Source organism: Narcine bancroftii, chromosome 2 (genome assembly GCF_036971445.1).
Source record: "Narcine bancroftii isolate sNarBan1 chromosome 2, sNarBan1.hap1, whole genome shotgun sequence".
NCBI lineage: Eukaryota > Metazoa > Chordata > Chondrichthyes > Torpediniformes > Narcinidae > Narcine > Narcine bancroftii.
The window spans coordinates 149,787,849-149,804,518 of NC_091470.1; the positions used below are offsets into that span (position 1 = coordinate 149,787,849).

General features: G+C 41.2%; 1 protein-coding gene across 4 annotated transcripts in view; it reads right to left on the minus strand.

Annotated features, from left to right (window-relative positions):
- The window catches only part of LOC138754360 (multiple epidermal growth factor-like domains protein 6), a 294,761-nt gene that overhangs the window by 67,450 nt on the left and 210,641 nt on the right, over positions 1–16,670 (minus strand). For all 4 annotated transcript variants that reach the window (XM_069918534.1, XM_069918531.1, XM_069918533.1 and 1 more), the window contains 6 exons: positions 12,938–13,063; positions 11,847–11,969; positions 10,642–10,764; positions 8,856–8,993; positions 4,732–4,854; positions 2,396–2,518 (listed from right to left, as the gene is read on the minus strand). In XM_069918534.1, the coding sequence (XP_069774635.1) occupies positions 2,396–2,518; positions 4,732–4,854; positions 8,856–8,993; positions 10,642–10,764; positions 11,847–11,969; positions 12,938–13,063 (756 nt within the window). The remainder of the gene's footprint in view (positions 1–2,395; positions 2,519–4,731; positions 4,855–8,855; positions 8,994–10,641; positions 10,765–11,846; positions 11,970–12,937; positions 13,064–16,670) is intronic.

The window sequence follows — 16,670 nt, forward strand, 5'->3', positions numbered from 1 at the left end:
GAAAGTAATTAACCTATTCAGCTGAATTTTAAGGGTTTCCACTCTGAATGAAAATATTTTTTAAAAGTTCTGGTTCCACCTCATAAGAGGTTTGGCTATCTCCCAATATCAATCCCTGACAAATCAATGCAATGCAGGGCACGTGAATGATGTTGTTTTTGGTTAGTTTGGTGTGTGGAAATTCCATTCTAAGTATAAGCAGAGAGAGATCGACAAACACACATCTTCAAATCAAATATGGAAACATATTACTGCTCCTCAATTGCTGGTTAAATATTAATTCTCTCTCTGCTGCCCTTAAATACCTGCTTTGCTATTTGAATCATAATAGGGCTTCAGCTTCCTAAATGCTTGGAGTTCTAAAAACACCTAATTGTAACAAACTGTTGAGGGGCTGTCATGAGAAGCAGCTGGGCTGAGTATCATTTCCGTGTGTATTGCTTATTCGGCAGCTTTGCTTTGGCAAAGGCTTTGCCTCAACTTAAGATGGACCATTTCAGTCAAGCAAAAATAAAGCGTTGATTTCATTAATGCTTGTCAGGTCTGAAATGACAGAACAGGGAGTACAAAGTGGAACAGGCGAAGCTGTGTTGGCGACAGCATTGTGGTCTCCAGTCAAGTGCTCGGGCCAAAAACAACTGATGTTGAGAGAGGAATAAAACTTACCCATCACAACAGAGGTACAAGCTAAAAACTGATGAGGACAGCAAGGTTAATAGAATCATGGGTAATAAGAAAAAGAAACATCCCACAGGGATTACATATGGAAATAATAGGTTGAGCTCTTGTTTAATAGTTATGTTAAGGAAGAGGTTGCTTGACTCAGAGATCTGAATGCAATATGATCTCCCATCACTAGTATGACCTTCGATGGGGCACAGTATGCACAGGCTTGGTGGCAATTAAATAAGAAGAATTTGCAATGAAAAAAATCACTTTTTATTATCCACACAGCCCGCCCAAGCACCAATCAATCACTTTTCCAACTGTAGTCTCTGCTAAATAAGAAAAATCAGCAGACAATGTGAACAGCAAAACAACCCCAGATGAATCACTGTTTATGATCAAACTTATGAAAATGTGTCCACTCTTTAAACATCACCACGGGGTTGGCCGCCTCCATTCGAGAAGGCCGACAAGACTTCATCAGACAAGTGTTGCATCTCCAATAGTGCGGTGTTCCTTCAGCTTTGCGTTGAAAAAACCAATTAAAATGATATGCTCAACTCTATGGAGAAGGGCTTTAACCCATAATCTTCTGACTGCTACCACCATGCCAGGGTAATCTGAAGGTTGGCACAGTTAACTTGGTAAATGAGGGCCTGCCCACGATTTATTATTGTAAGACTCCCTATTCCAAGTGGAGGGGATTATTGTTGCAGTTTAGATTTCCCCAGTGACCATTTTGCATCCCCCTTGTCATGGATTTGCCCAGAGCATCTTCACTGCTCTAACTTCATAGGACTTACCCTGGACTCCATCTCACCCATTGTTTTTCTGCTGACAACCTGCTAACGGTTGTGCTACCCTGTTGATTCAGTTAAAACTTAAGTTCACTCAACACAGAAATTTCAGACAGTGGGAGAGCCAATGGGGCAGTTTACAGAAGACTAAGGTGGTCTCCAACTTGCTCCCATAACTATATCAGAAACCCATCGGCTAAGCTATCGACTCTAAGTGCCATCTTTCACGGATTTGAATTAATTTCCTTGGGGAAGTTATTTTTTTAGATGAGCTCTTGCCAGCCAAGTCTTCATTTGTGTCCCAGACAGGTTCCAGCTTTGTGTGGCTCCCCTTAATTCAGCATTACAAACTCCTCCTGTTGTAGCAATATGGCACTTTTCCCACTGAACCTACTGAAGATCTTTGCCTAATGTCTTTCAGGACCACTTGGTCGCCAACTAAAACTTGGGTCCTAGAAATAGAATCAATCTCAATTCCAATATCTGTGCCTCTGCAAACTATTAGGAGTAATTAGTCCACCTTTAATAGCTCTGCCTTCAGTTCCCAAGCTCATACATTCTACAATTTACTTACTAAATTTCTTGATGCTTCTACTCCCTTCCTCTTTTCCATAAACATTAAATTCAATATCTTTACGTGCAGTTTGTATAAAATACTATTCGAAAATGCATCTTTATGCAATTTTTTGCTGAAAATTTTACAACTTTTTTTGTTACCTGTTTACATGGCCTTGCCAGGCTTGGATAGACCCACTCATTGTTCTGCACATATCTCAAATGCACTATTTTAATAACTATTATCATGTATAACCTTCCCCCACCCCCTGCCAAGTGCACAATGAGATGACCCTCATTTTGCAAGGTGGAAGGTATACAGTTCCGAAAATGTCAAACTAAATGTTTATAAACTGCTACATGTGGTAGAAACATACGAATGCACGTCTTCCGATCCTCCTCTAGCTTGTACCCAATGTTGCATAGACACTGGAAGGATCCTGCTGTGTTCCGGCAGATGTGTTCACACATGTCATTTTCCACAGCACATTCATTAACATCTGGAACAAAATGCAAAGAGACACATGGGTAAACTCCTGGTAAGCATTCAAATGCCATTCTATCAATTTCAAAGGCACCTCATCGACCAAGTTAGAAAGAAATAATCTGCAATGTAAAAGAATATTGGAATACATGCAGTAATTACTAAACATCCTGAACTGTTTTCAGCAGATGTTGCAGGGTACGTCCCAACATTGCAGAGTGATCCTGGAATTGTGTCATTGTATCCGAGGAGTTGGAGAGACATATGCATCATTTATTGGCATTCTGAGAACCTATCAAGGTGTGCTTGGGGGGGGGGGGATGTGGAATCTTTGGAGGTCAATATTTGCAGGTGATTCTGGCTGGGAACATCTCAATCATTGCCAGGAGGGATGAAGGTTTGACAACCAGACTTTCTGTGAAGCATTGAAACAATATTCAAAGAGTATTATGGTTTACGTATTTCTCTGAGATGTAGAAAAGCAAAGGCATTGTTTCAAATTAAATTAAATGCAGAATTTCCAGTTATTGCTTCCAAGAACAATGAATGTCTTTAGCTCCACGTGTCCCTGTGTTTGGAACTGGTTTTAGGCTAAGGGCAAGAGATCGTTACTGCTATTTCATTAACATAGCATTAAACCATTTCACAAATAATCCCACTACAAAGTTTTTTTTAGAAAATGTCCTGTCTTCATTTTGCCCTCTCGCTTCAGAATCGTTGAACTGTGCTCAACATTAACAGTCTGACTCAGTAGCAGATCTCAGCAAAGTCCAATCTGCCTTGGTTGGCAGGGCTTTACTTAGTGAACCCATTTGATTCTTCTTTGCAAGTAACAATTTCAAATCCATGAAAAGGTATCCAAGGAATTCTTCTTGTTGGTTATTTTAATGACTAACAGGTAAGAATAAAGAAGAGAAGCACAAAAACTCCAGTTGCTGCACTGCCAACAAATCACTCACACAGAATCAGGTCATCACTGCATTCATTAGGGGACACTCAGCCTGGGCTTTTGCTGCTGGGAAACTGCCTCAGGTAGATGCCCTGAATATAATGCACTTTATCTGGTTTTCTCTTGAGCCCACAAATACCACCCCTCCCCCTTTTCATGGTATTTGCCCAAACAGCTGACTACACTTCCCAAACAGATCCAACTCCCTGCCAATGCTAATCTGCCAATTTAACTCAACGCCCCCTTCATCAATCAACTGACATGATTCCCCCATCAATCAACTGAATTGATTTCCTGCTATCCTGATTAGTAATCCCTCTGTCAACTACTAATCATCCTTCTGTCCAATGACTTCTCCCCCACTGCCACACTTGCTCCAAATATTGATCCCAAGGGATATGGGCATTGCTGGCCAGGCTGATATTTAGTGTCAACTGCCCAAGCCTGCTGGATGATCAGTGAGCAATTGAATCAATCATTCATCTAGTTCAATAATGTCATTCAGACAAGTAAATACTTAGCCTATTGGGCCTCAAAATATATCCAAATTATCAACTAAATCTATGCCAAATCTAACACATATCAATACATTATCACTACTGGCACATACCATTACCAAAAGAATTATTATAAAACCATTCCTCCTCATTACTGATGCTGTCCCAGACTCATTTGTGGCATTACCTGTACCATACCCACATTATGCTAATGTGACTCAAACCCTAATGATTGCTCCATTAAGATGGCCTAGCAGTCTAATTCATGTCTAATTCCTTCCAACCATCAGCTTGAAACCTCAGCCAATCTACTAGCCTGACTTCTCCATTTCTGAGCCCCACCAGTTAAGACCCCGTCATTACTTCAGGCCTGTTCAACTTCTTTTGTGCACTCCACAATGGTGTAGGTCATGGAAAGGTTTTGATTGCACAGGCCTGTTCAGTGGCACTAAGATTTAGGCCTCACATGTCACTAAACATCCCAATGGTGGACTCTTGAATATAAGGTCTACTGGCTATTATGAATGAACTAAGTTAGTAATGTTCAGTTTCTGGACAACTGTGCTTTCACCAGTGGGGACTGAGCCAACTCAGGATGATGTTGCCTCAGTTTGATCAAAGGATGTTTTACCCAAGTCAGAAACTCCGTTTCTCTTTGTTCTCAGTCTGCCTGACTTGCTTAGCATTTTCAGCATCTTCTGCTTTTGTTTTAGACTCCCAGCATCTGGACTTTTCAGCTTTGTACAATGTATCGGTACGTGGATCTGGGCTGTCAATCCTCACCATCACACATACAGCCATCCAGATTGAGCCGATACCCAGCCTGGCAGCCACACTCGTATCCTCCAGGGCTGTTGAAACAGTCTTGTTGACAGCAGTCAGCGCCAGCATCACACTCGTCCAGATCTGTGCAAGTATAACACAAGTTCTGATTAACTCTCTGCAAACTGAATTATCCACAATGTCAGTAGTTTGTTTAGCATTTAAAACTGCTATTTATATTCAATCTGAAATGGATATGTCTGACAGTTCTTGTTCTGAACTTCTTCAAATTCATGTTTTATAATGCCCATGATCCCCATTTCCAATGTCAACATCTAACCCCCTCTCACTATAGCTGTGCCGACTCTTCACCTCTCCATCTGTATCCAGGACGTAATATTATGTTCAAAATTTGAACACAGAACAGTGGTGTAAGAGAGGTGAAGAAATTTTGCTTTCCTAATGGAAACTGGTTTATTTTTGCAATTACTTATGCTAGTTTTGAATTCCAGAGTTATAAAATTAATGAAATTAAAATTCGCAAACTCCAAAGGAAGAACTTGAATTTATGTCTTGGAATCATTAGCCCAGCCTTTGAATTGCAATTGTAGGAACATAACCGCTATTTTGCAGTATTCCTGCAAATATCCATTGATGCTGATATTGGTAAGTTAATGGTACAGGGATAGATATGATTGTTGCAGGAACAAAAGGAATAAGGATATAGTTTCACTTCAGTTATATTAATAGCGGGCTGTTGGTGACTTGAGGAGAGGAACTCAATCAGGCTGCTGCCGACTGCGGTCCAGAGACTCACACCAGGCTGCGGAGTGTTGGAGAATGGCTCAAAACTGGCTGAAGAGGTACGAGGTATCAGAACTGGGTTGCAAGAGGGCTTCCTGGTCATGTCAGAATTTTGGATCTGGAGCTCAGGTTCCTGAAGGTTTGGATTGAAGGCTGGAGGCAAATCCATGAATACTCAGTGAGTGGGGAGACTCATCTTCTTCTCTTTCTTTGACTGTAATGGTGAATCTTTGTCTGCTTTGTAGACTAAAGGAAATATTGTGTAATATCACATTTTTTGTTTTATTACTTGACAGTAAAAGAATCTAGTATGGGTGCAGATATTAATACCAATACATGATTGGTATTAATTAATATTGATTGAGGTATGGGATATGGATGTTGAGATCATTATTTTTATCAGCTTTGCTTCCAATGTAGTCACAATGGGAAGAGAAGGGAAAAATGTGGAACTCTGCAGCAGATAATAAATTTTATCATCAGTCTAGGATATTTCTCAATCAACCACTCTTAACTCGTTTTTATTGGCCCAAACCTAGTAAAGTTCATTTTGCCTGAAATGGTACTCCAGGTGACTTGTTACAGTATGCTGGAATCTATCAGAAAAACGTATAGGTATATTAGAATGCAGCTTTGCAAATTCAGCCACTGCATGAACGTGTAACCTCGTCACATCTTCCACATTTTCTTTTGGGAATGGCCTATTTCATTACAGTGTAACTCAAAATTTAAAAAGGTTATTAATTGCTGAACAAGGAAATCACAAAAACCAACAGTCACCTGAATTTTTCCCACATGAATTTTATCTATTTACGAATATGACACTTTATTTTGAGCTGTGTCACCTACTCCATGCTCTGGCCTGTATCAGTAAGTACACCTTGCTTCCACTGCAGTGGTGAATCCATGAGTGGCAATTATGGTCCTGCATTTCCATCTTCGTGACTGGCAGTCAATAGCAAGTAACTATTAACCATGGACTGCACTGTATCTGAACTTTCTAAGCCCAATGTTTCTGGAGATGGGAAGGGGTGGTTTCAAACAAGGCCATTAGAGCCACATTAAGAGAATAGATAATGAAATATTAAAGGAATTAATATGGATGGAGTTAATGCTGGAGATTGGTGCTGAGCTAAGAGATTAGTCATGATCTCATAGAATGGCGGAACTGAACACAAAGGGCTTGGTTTGAGATTGCAGGGGGAAAATTATAAAGGGAACATGAGGGGAAATTTCTTCACGCAAAGGGTGGTTGGGATGTGGAATAAGCTTCCGGCAGAGGTGGTTGAAGCAAGGACGTTATTTATATTTAAGGAAAGATTGGATAATTACATGGAGGGGAGAGGATTGGAGGGGTATGGACCAGGTGCTGGTCAGTGGGACTTGGAGGGTGGGGATTTGTTCCGGCATGGACTAGTGGGGCCAAACTGGCCTGTTCTGTGCTGTATAGGGTTATATGGGCTGCTTCTATTTCCTGTGTTCTCATTAGAGTGATGAAGGGAATGGTACAAGAGACGATTTATGAGTTCAAAAGCTACTGAAATGGTATTGAGAATTCAATTTTAAGAAAGTGATATGAAAATAAAATGCTGATATCATTGAGTGCTGGGTTGCTATAAAATCTAATTGATGGGACTCCTTTGTCTTATAAACAGTCTGGCCTACCTATGATAGAAAATCTGCAGCAACAAGTTTAACACTCAACTTTTCTCCACAGGAGCCCAGCAAGCCACAGATGGACTAATACCTTGCAATCCTTGGGGTAATTAGGGTTGGGCAATAAATGACAGTATTGTCAATGATACTTAAGCCTCGAGAAAGATATATACTAGAAACCACGGCAACTCTAGTTCCCAATGATTGTCAGCCAATGTGTTGTATTCAAAGTGATCCCTTCATCATAGTTACTCAGGGCAGCAGCAGGCGTAGTGGTTACCTCAATGACTTACAATGCCAGCCACCTGGACAGGGGTTCAAAACCCATGCTGCCTGTAAGGAGTTTGTACGTTCTCCCCGTGTCTGCATAGGTTTCCTCCCAGTGTCCAAAACCATATCGGGGTTGTAGGTCAATTGGATGTAACTGGACAGCATGGGCTTGTAGGCCAAAAGGGCCTGTTACCATCCTGTATGTCTAAATTTAAAATGTTTAAAAAATTTTTAATTCAATACAGAATAGGCCTTTCGGGGCTGCGTGCACAGGTTTGGTCTTCTCCTCGGTTATCAGGAGAAAAATTTACCAGACAACTTATCACAATTATTTATATCACTTCTAATGCCCAGGTATTACCTGTGAAAGATAAATAGAATTAATGAAGAACAAAGAATAGAGTGGAAGGTAGGTAAAGGGTGTGGTGGTGATGTGCACGATTTGCAGAATTATTATCTGAAAATCTGACGACCAAAATCTGGAGGGATTGCTGTTGTCATTAATGCTCACTAGAAACAATGGTATAATTGTCCAAGCAATCTGACTCTTGCTTAGTCAATTTTTTTCTCTACATGAGTAACTGTGAACATTTATCATCTTTTGTTTTATTTGTTGACTTTTTAATTCAATTAAGTGTACTATTTTTTTTTAATGAACCTGTTCAGCTGCATCAAGAATCTGGCTATCCATCCCACAGGATGACGATGGTTCCTTTCAGTCAGTTTTGTGGGGTTTGATATGTGGATAACCCATTCCTCAGAAAGGAACAATGTGTGCGTAGGTCCAGACCCACCTTCTTGACATCCCTTCCTGGATCCAGCGGCATGGTGAGGTCCAAGACAGCTGGGGTGGGGGGGGGGGGGGGGGGGGGAAAGTTCTGTTGCAGTGAATGGCCAGACAAAGTTTTGATGCAAGGGATGCTCTTTCTGTGCTTCATGGCAAGAGTTCGTTATCACCCTTCGCACCCTGGTAGGAGAGCTGGTTTAGTCGCCGACCACCCTACCATGTTACATGGTACCTGTAGCACTTTGACGAGTGACCTGACAGTAAACTCATTATGATCACAAAGAAACAATCACTCTAAATTTGGTCTCAGAATTGGAATGTACTTGCAATTACACAAAAAAGCCACTCAAGAATTCAAGATGAAACTAGATCAGAATCAGAATTTACTGACATGAACACGTGCCACAAAATTCATTGCTATGTGGGAGAATTACAGGTGCGGTGCTGTCACAAAGCAATGAATTCCGTGACACAAGACTACAAGTCCAAATATTCAACTGCTTATAACACTGTTTTACTCTTTTATATTTAGTGGACTTGTGTCAATGAAACCTTGAGGTGCTGATTTACATAAAAGATTTGGATCTTCAGCAACTCAACAATAACCCATTCACTCAGTTGTTCCTACCTACACACGTCTTCTGATCAAGGTCCAAATGAAAGCCTTGGTTGCAGCTGCACTGAGGTCCAATGGCTGTGTGTAGGCAGTGATGGGAGCATCCTCCATTGTTTAATTCACAACCATTGACGATCTCCATCTCAATTCCTGTGAATGAATGGTTCAGATATTTTCATTACTGCTCCAGCACTTTGTATCTGGGGCTTCCACAGAACACTCAGGAAAGAGTTGGTGGTGCAACAGGGCCAGTAGTTGAGCTGCTGGACTAAACTAATCAGGGTGCTGGACATGAAATGAAAAAGAAGTTTCAAAACAACTGTGGTTAAAAACCCATCTATTTCACTACTCCTTCAAGGGAGAAAACCTAACACCCTTACCTCATCTGGCCTATTTGTGATTCCAGATCTACCATTGTGTTTGCCTTTTAATTGCCTTCTTGGTTCAGGAGCATACAGACAGTATTGCACATTTCCATCCCATGAACAAATAAATTAAACAAAAAGATTGGCTGCCTGAATGAGTACTGTATAAATGCAGGGATAACAGCATAATCAAGATGAAAATATGAGAGAACCGGGTCACAAAAGCAATTGGCATTTGATCAGAAGTTTTACTTTTGAATCTAAGCAGGTAGGATCTGTGCTTAAAACTTCCCAAACACTGGAAAAAATACAACTTTCGCATATTGCAGCCCTATCTTTATTGGAGAAACAACTCCTGAGGACAAGCGCAGGACATCCCAGATGAATTTACTCTGTAAAGCACTTAGGTAGCATAATCACTGCTGTAATACAAAATCATTATCATTTAGTTTGCACAAATATCCCTGAACAGCATATGAAATACGTAACTAGAATTGCTGTCAATTCAAGCATTTTGGCTTTAGCTGTTATACAGGCAATTTTTATAAAACTCCTTCTATCAAGCACCCTGAAAGGATGGACAACGCTGCACAGTTAAAAAATAAAACCTTTACTACACTATCCTATCAAATACTTCCCAAGGGATAGATACAGAGAAAAACTCCCTCTATGTTATCCAATAAAACACCTCCTAGGCAGGTACATTATGGGAAAGAGCTAGGTATATTTCTTTCATTGCTGTTCCCTATACCATAAAATAAAACACATTGCAGAAAATGTTGGAAACACTCAGCACGTCAGGCAGTATCCGTGATGGGAGAAACAGTAATGTTTCAGTCCAGGATCTGAATTGTGAATTATTTCTCTTGCCCCATATTAAGGTCCTAGACCTGGAACAGATACTGCATGACCTGCCAAGTGTTTCCTGTATTTTAAGATTTTATTTCAGATTTCAAATATCTTTTCTGTCACTGTCTAACCAAGGCCAAGCACAGCATGGATTAAACTCGCTACCATCTCGATCTGTGTGTCTATTAAAGCAAACAAAATAAGGATTTGTTCACCTTGGCAGGATCCAGTTACCAGGCCTGCTAGATGAAATAGCATAAGCTTGGCCATCCAGGCCTCAATAAAATGTACATTTCTGAGTTCTCATCATTATTTTTCAACCTGCTTAAAGACTCTTAAATATTGAAATTTACAGAACCTTAATCTTTCCTGCATCGGCAGAGGCTGGTTCTGTTAAGGTATTTTACCCCTCTTGTACATACGGTCATTCTGTACACTACCACACGATCATTGCTTAACGATAGCTCTTGTCTGAGGCAGAATTTTATTCAGGAGGCCACTGGCACTTTTAAGAGCCTGCTGAGAGGCTCAGGATAATGAGCAAAACCTGCTCTAGTTGGAAGGTTTGAAGGGGGTTAACTTACGGTAGCACTGCTTCCCATCGGCACCCAGCTCATAGCCTGCATTACAAACACAGGAGAACGATCCACGAGTGTTGATGCAGCCATGTGAACAATCAGCCATTCCAAATGCACATTCATCAATATCTAGGAAAGTGAGAGATGAAGAGGGGAGAGTTGCCAGTTATCAATGAAGTAGCAATGGCTCACTCATTATCTCCACCCACCGAGTTAGCCTGATCCCCATTCCAGCAACATTTTGATTTTAAGATTTCCACATTTTTCAAGTCCTTCACTAGTTTTAACCATCCCAATCTCTACAACTTTCAGGTGAAGTATACACTCTAATTCTCAACTCTAAGATCTCTCCTATTTATTTCATTCCATCAGCTGAGGGAAAGGCAACAGGGGAAGGCGGCGGCCTCCTCCTGTGGACTCTGTGAGACTGACATTTCTGTGTGTTTTTATGAATTTCTTCAAGCCTTCCCAGTTCTTGATACTTTCTCCATCTTTAAAACATTCCATTCTATTTGCCCCTCTAACTGCAATGTGTACTTTTCTATGTTTCCTCATGATTAGACACCTATGAAATATTTTGAAACATTTTTTATGACATAAAGAGCATTAAATACAAGCTGTGATCAAAATTGTCTCTGTAACAGTAGAAGGGTATTCCCACTGGAGAGACAATGATGGGAGAACATTCTCCAAACTGTCAAATATCCAGTGTCCATTATCACAATTTCCCAACTATGCACAGTCAAGGACAACGATTTGGAATATTGGATCTAAGGCCCCTCAGATCCAATTTACAAGACTTTGTCTTTGGCTTTTTCTTCTGGGATTTCAAATGGTAAGCATTTAAATATGACAGCACAACTAACCTGTGGATTCCTTCAATTTTGCACCAAGTTCTTTATCTGTTACCCATTCCTTGTTGCCCTCAAGTAGGTGTTGTTGAGCTATCTTCTTAAATTGCAGTTTATTTTGGTGAATTTGCTTACACAGTGTATTTGGGCAACAATAATGTCAAGGGGATGCTATAGGTTTTGGAGGTGCTGCCTGCAAAATCTAGTATAAACCAAATCATTTGTTGGGTTTCATGTGGGCTCTGTGTTTGTTTATCCAGGGTTAGGGTCCATAGCATATTGTGGCAGAGATGGCCAAGGAAACCCTGATGGAGCACAATTGTTAATATGAAGTGAAGGTGATATTTTAAACCCATTTACCTTCACATGCCTTGTTGTCACTGGCCAATGAATATCCTGGGTGGCACTCACACCTGGTGACTCCATGGTGGTTGTGGCATTTGTGCATACAGCCACCATTCTTATCAGTACAAGGATTTTTCACTGCAGAGACAAGAGAATGTATCAATCTACAACAGAAGCTTTATCCTGCTCTTTCAACTTCCCACAGCTCCAGACAAATTTTTGCTATATAAGGAACATTGAATGGTTTGCAGAATTTCTCCATTTCCTTTGTGTATTGAATGTAGTGCCAACCATTTCAATTCTGTGCCCCACTCACACGCCAACATGTCACATGCACTACCAAGCCGAAGCCACCCGTAGATTGGAGGAGCAACAGCAAATATTCTGTTTGGGCACTCTTCAACCAGACGGCATTGACCGATTTCTCCAGCTTACGTTAGGCCCTTCCCTGTCTCTCTCTCTATGTCTCTATCTCCTTTCCTTCAGCTCCCAGCCCTTTTCCCTCTCATTTCAGAGAGTTATCTTCTCCACCTATCACTTCCCAACTTTTTTGTCTTCTGCCTTCCCACCTATATCCAGCTATGACCTCTTGCCTGGGCCTGTGCTCCACCCCCGCCATGTTTTATTCAGGCGCCTGCCTGTGTTTTGCTCATACCTTGATGAAGGGCTCAAGGCCGAAATGTCGGTTCTGTTTCTTTGCCTTTGCTACTTAAAGGACACTGTTTGATCTGTTGAGCTTCTCCAGCATTTTGTGTTTTTAACTTCAACCACAGGGTCTACAGAATCTTGTGATTTAATTCCAACTCAGCATTGCACACAAAAATCTGACAAGGCACTTCTTGGAACCCCACAACTAAAATTCTCAGCCTTCGGAAAGAACAATAGGGTGATCAGCAAATCCATGCTAATGCAAAAAAAACCCAAAATGGAACATTTTCTAGGCCTTTTATTAGTATTGGGAGTTTAGTAATTCTGATCAGGCAACATAAATTGGTTGTCTGGATGGAGAAATTCAGTGGAGTCTCTTCACAAGATTTATTATGAGTGCAGGTACAGAAGGGTACAACAGGTAGTCCTCTCCCTCCCACCAAACCCTGGATACTCACACTCGCAGTGTTTTCCATCCTCTTTGAGTTGGTAGTTGTGCTGACATCTACATTGGAAGTGTGCGATTGACAATTGAACACAGTTATGCTCACAGCCTCCATTTCCAATTGAACATGTGTTAATGCCTAGAAGATTAAAAGCACCTCCCTGAAAATGTGTGTAGTACATCAAGTTATTCTCACACATCTTGGTGAATATTATCCTTGTCATTAGTGCTCTGAATCATTTTCTAATTTTCCTTCAACCTTTCCCTTCTTTGACTGCTTTGCTTTTTGTTCCTTCCTTTCAGTAGAGTGCAAGGATAAGAGCTGCATGTTGGAAAACACAGGTTCTCTCCTGACTCACTCTGATCATCCATTCAATAACAGCTTCTTACCATAACTTCTGTCAAAATCCTCATCTTTTCACCTCTAAAATACTGTATTCTGCAATGTCACATTCCTAACAGCACCGTGTAACCATCCACAAAGGAACACTCCAGGGATCAACAACCGATTTGTTTATTGTCATATGTATCAAGATACAGTTAAAAAGTTTCCTGGCTAGTCAACCCATATGGCAAGATGCGTAGTTATAATAGTAGAGTAAATAAACAATGGTGTCGAGAGTTGTGCTACAATGAGTCAAGTAACCCAAAATATAGAGAAAAGTAAAATTAAAAACAGGGCAAGGGTGTCATCTTCTGACAGTGAGGGATCAATTTAAATCTAATATCAGCAAACAAGAAAACATCCTTGAATCCGGAGCTTCATGCCTTCAACCATATGTATCTTCCGCCTGACAGAAGGGAAGAGAAGAAAGTATGACTGGGGAGGAATAGGTCCTTTAATGTCTATCAGCTTTTCTGAGACAGCCAGAGATATAGATGGATTCAATGGAGGGGAGGTTGGTTTGTATGATAGACTGAGCTGCATTTACAACTGCAAAGTGCAGTGGCAGAGGAAATCTCCGACCAAGCTATGATACACATGGAGCATATGTAAAATTGGTAAGAGACTTGCCAAATTTCCTCAGACTTCTGAGAACGTATGGTCTTTGGTGCACTTTCTTGGTTCCAATTGGTTGTATCATCATTGTGGTTGATTGGGAGTTTGTTAGTGCTATTTATTTCTAAGAACTTGAAATTTGTAAGTTGGCAGGTGATACTAAAGTTGTGGTATAGTCAATATGTGGAATGTTACCAAGTTAACAAAGAGATCTTGATCAACTGAGTCAGTAGGCCAAGGAATGGCAGGTGGAGCTTTCTTCAGATAAGTGCGAGGTGTTGCATTCTGTTAAGTCAAACCAGGGCAGAACATATACAGTAAATAGTCGAGTGCTGTTGGACAAAAACACCCAGGGTACAGATACATAGTTCCCTGAAAAGGGTGATGCAGGTAGATAGGGTGTTTGGCACAGTTTCCTTCATCTATCATGGCACTGAGTACACAAATTGAGCCATCATGTTGCAGCTTGTCAAGACATTTGAGAGACATTATTTCGAAAACTGCATGCAATTCTTGTTGCCTTGCTATGGGAACGTTGTCATTAAACTAAAAATATGCAAAAATATTCACAAGGGTGTTTATAGTTAGAGATAGAGCACAATAACAGGCCCTTCCAGCCCGTACCGCTCAAATACACAAATGTGACCAGTAGGCCTATGAACCCTGTATGTCTTTTATCAAGACTGGAGGGCTTAAGTTATAAGGAGAGGGTGGATAGGCTAGGACCTTTTTCACTGGAGTGTAGAAGGCTGAGGAGTTACCTTCTGGAAATGTACAAAATTATCAGGGGCATAGATAAAGCTCATCATTCACTTTAAAGAGCCTTTGCCCAATGTAGGAAAGTCAAAAACTAAAGGACATAGGTTTAAGGTGAGGGGATGTGATGAGCTGAGGTAGCAGCAAGCAAGCACAAAACTCGAAAGACTGGACAACAGGCTTTATTCCAGTAAAAGTCTGAACACCAATTCATGCCTTGGTGTCTCCCCGTGCGACTAGCTCAGGAGGGGCCAGCTCAGATCGATATTCAGGATGGCTGATTGGCAGCCAGCCGGGTTGAGTCAGCCCCTTAGGTGGTCTTCCTGCAGGTACAGAGATCGCCCCCCACAGGGGAGAAATATTTAAAAGGACCCTTATGGAACTTTATTTTTTTTACACGCACAGAGGATGATGGGTTTATGGAATGAGCTGCAAGAGGAAGTGGTAAAGGCTGGTTAAATTATGCAATTTAAAAGACATCGGAGAGGTACCTGAACTTGAAAGGATGAGGGACATAGGCCAAAAGTAGTCAAATGGGAATCTTAGATTGGCAATTTGATTGACAGATTTGGGCCAAAGGGCCTGTTTCCCTGCTCTATAGCAGCTCAGCACCACCTTCTCAAGAGTGTTAGGGATGGGCCATAAGAGCTACTACTTCAAGAAATGTCCAGACCCATAAAATGAATTCATACTTTAAAAAAAAGACTGCCAAGTTCAATTTGGCTGCCGAGGAATCTAGTGCCTGGGCTTCACTGGGGCCCAATTGGCTGTAAAGGGCTTGGGGGGGTGTGCTCAGATAGTGACAAGCACAAGACATTCAAGTTTTTTCTTCTTGCTCACCAAGGTTACTGAATGTCATGCATGGAACTTTTTCCCTCAATAAGCCAATCAAGAGCATTGTCCAGGAGGATGGGTGTGCACATGAATACATCTCACTAGTCCCTTTTATCTGACCCCTGAACCAACAAAATTGGTAACACTCCATGGGAAAATGACTTCTCAATGTTAATGCACATTGGGTCTGAGAACACATCAAGGCCTTTATAAGACAGTAGCTAACACAATAGCATTAAAACTTTACATTGGCCCACTGCTACAGCTTCCTTTGTAATCTCTTCCATACCAGGTCATTCCAGAATTATATGGAACTCAGTAGCAGGACTGCCTCAATATAGTACAGCTGCAAAGGGAATAAGTGGATTGTGGATGGGATTCAAGACAGAAACTGTAATCAATTAAATGATTATTGACCAGTTCAGCTGCAGCAGTTTTGATTGGATGCTAACCAGATCTCTTTCAAATCTAGCCAAGCATCTGCCATTTGTGTAATAAATTTGTGTCGTTTACAAACAAAGCTGCCTCCTGTTAAATAAAGACAGATGGAAATCGTTTTCCTTGGAAATCTGTTCCCAGTTTTCTCTTCTCTCCTGATGGCACAGACTCTCGCTAGGGTGCAGGAATCAAAATTTGTTGACCTCACGATGCTATGTGGCCTTGCTGAATTGCCAAATGCTGAGCTTAGCCAGTGGGTCACCAGAGCAGGTACAGAGAAAGCATACAGTGAACTCACTGAACCTGCACTCAAGGAAGATACCCAGATTACAGTTGGAACAATAGCACAAACTCTCCAGTCTGTGCCCACTTTATGTCGGGCTCAGAACTGGGAGCACTCCTTCAATGGGCAGCACGAATAGCATAGTGGTTACCGCAATGCTGTTACAGCACCAGCGACTGGGTCCAGGGTTCGAACCCTGCACTGTCTGCAAGGAGTTTGTACACTTTCCCCGTGTCTATGTGGGTTTCCTCCAGTTTCCTCCCACTATTCAAAACGTACCGGAGTAACACTTTCATTGCGTGTATTTGGGTGATACGGGCTCCTGGCCAAAAAAGGGCCCGTTACTGTGTTGTATGTCAAAAAAAATGAGTTCACCTTTACTTCCCAGGTTTGAGATGGGAAGCAATTCACTCAGAACACAATAGGTTACTAACG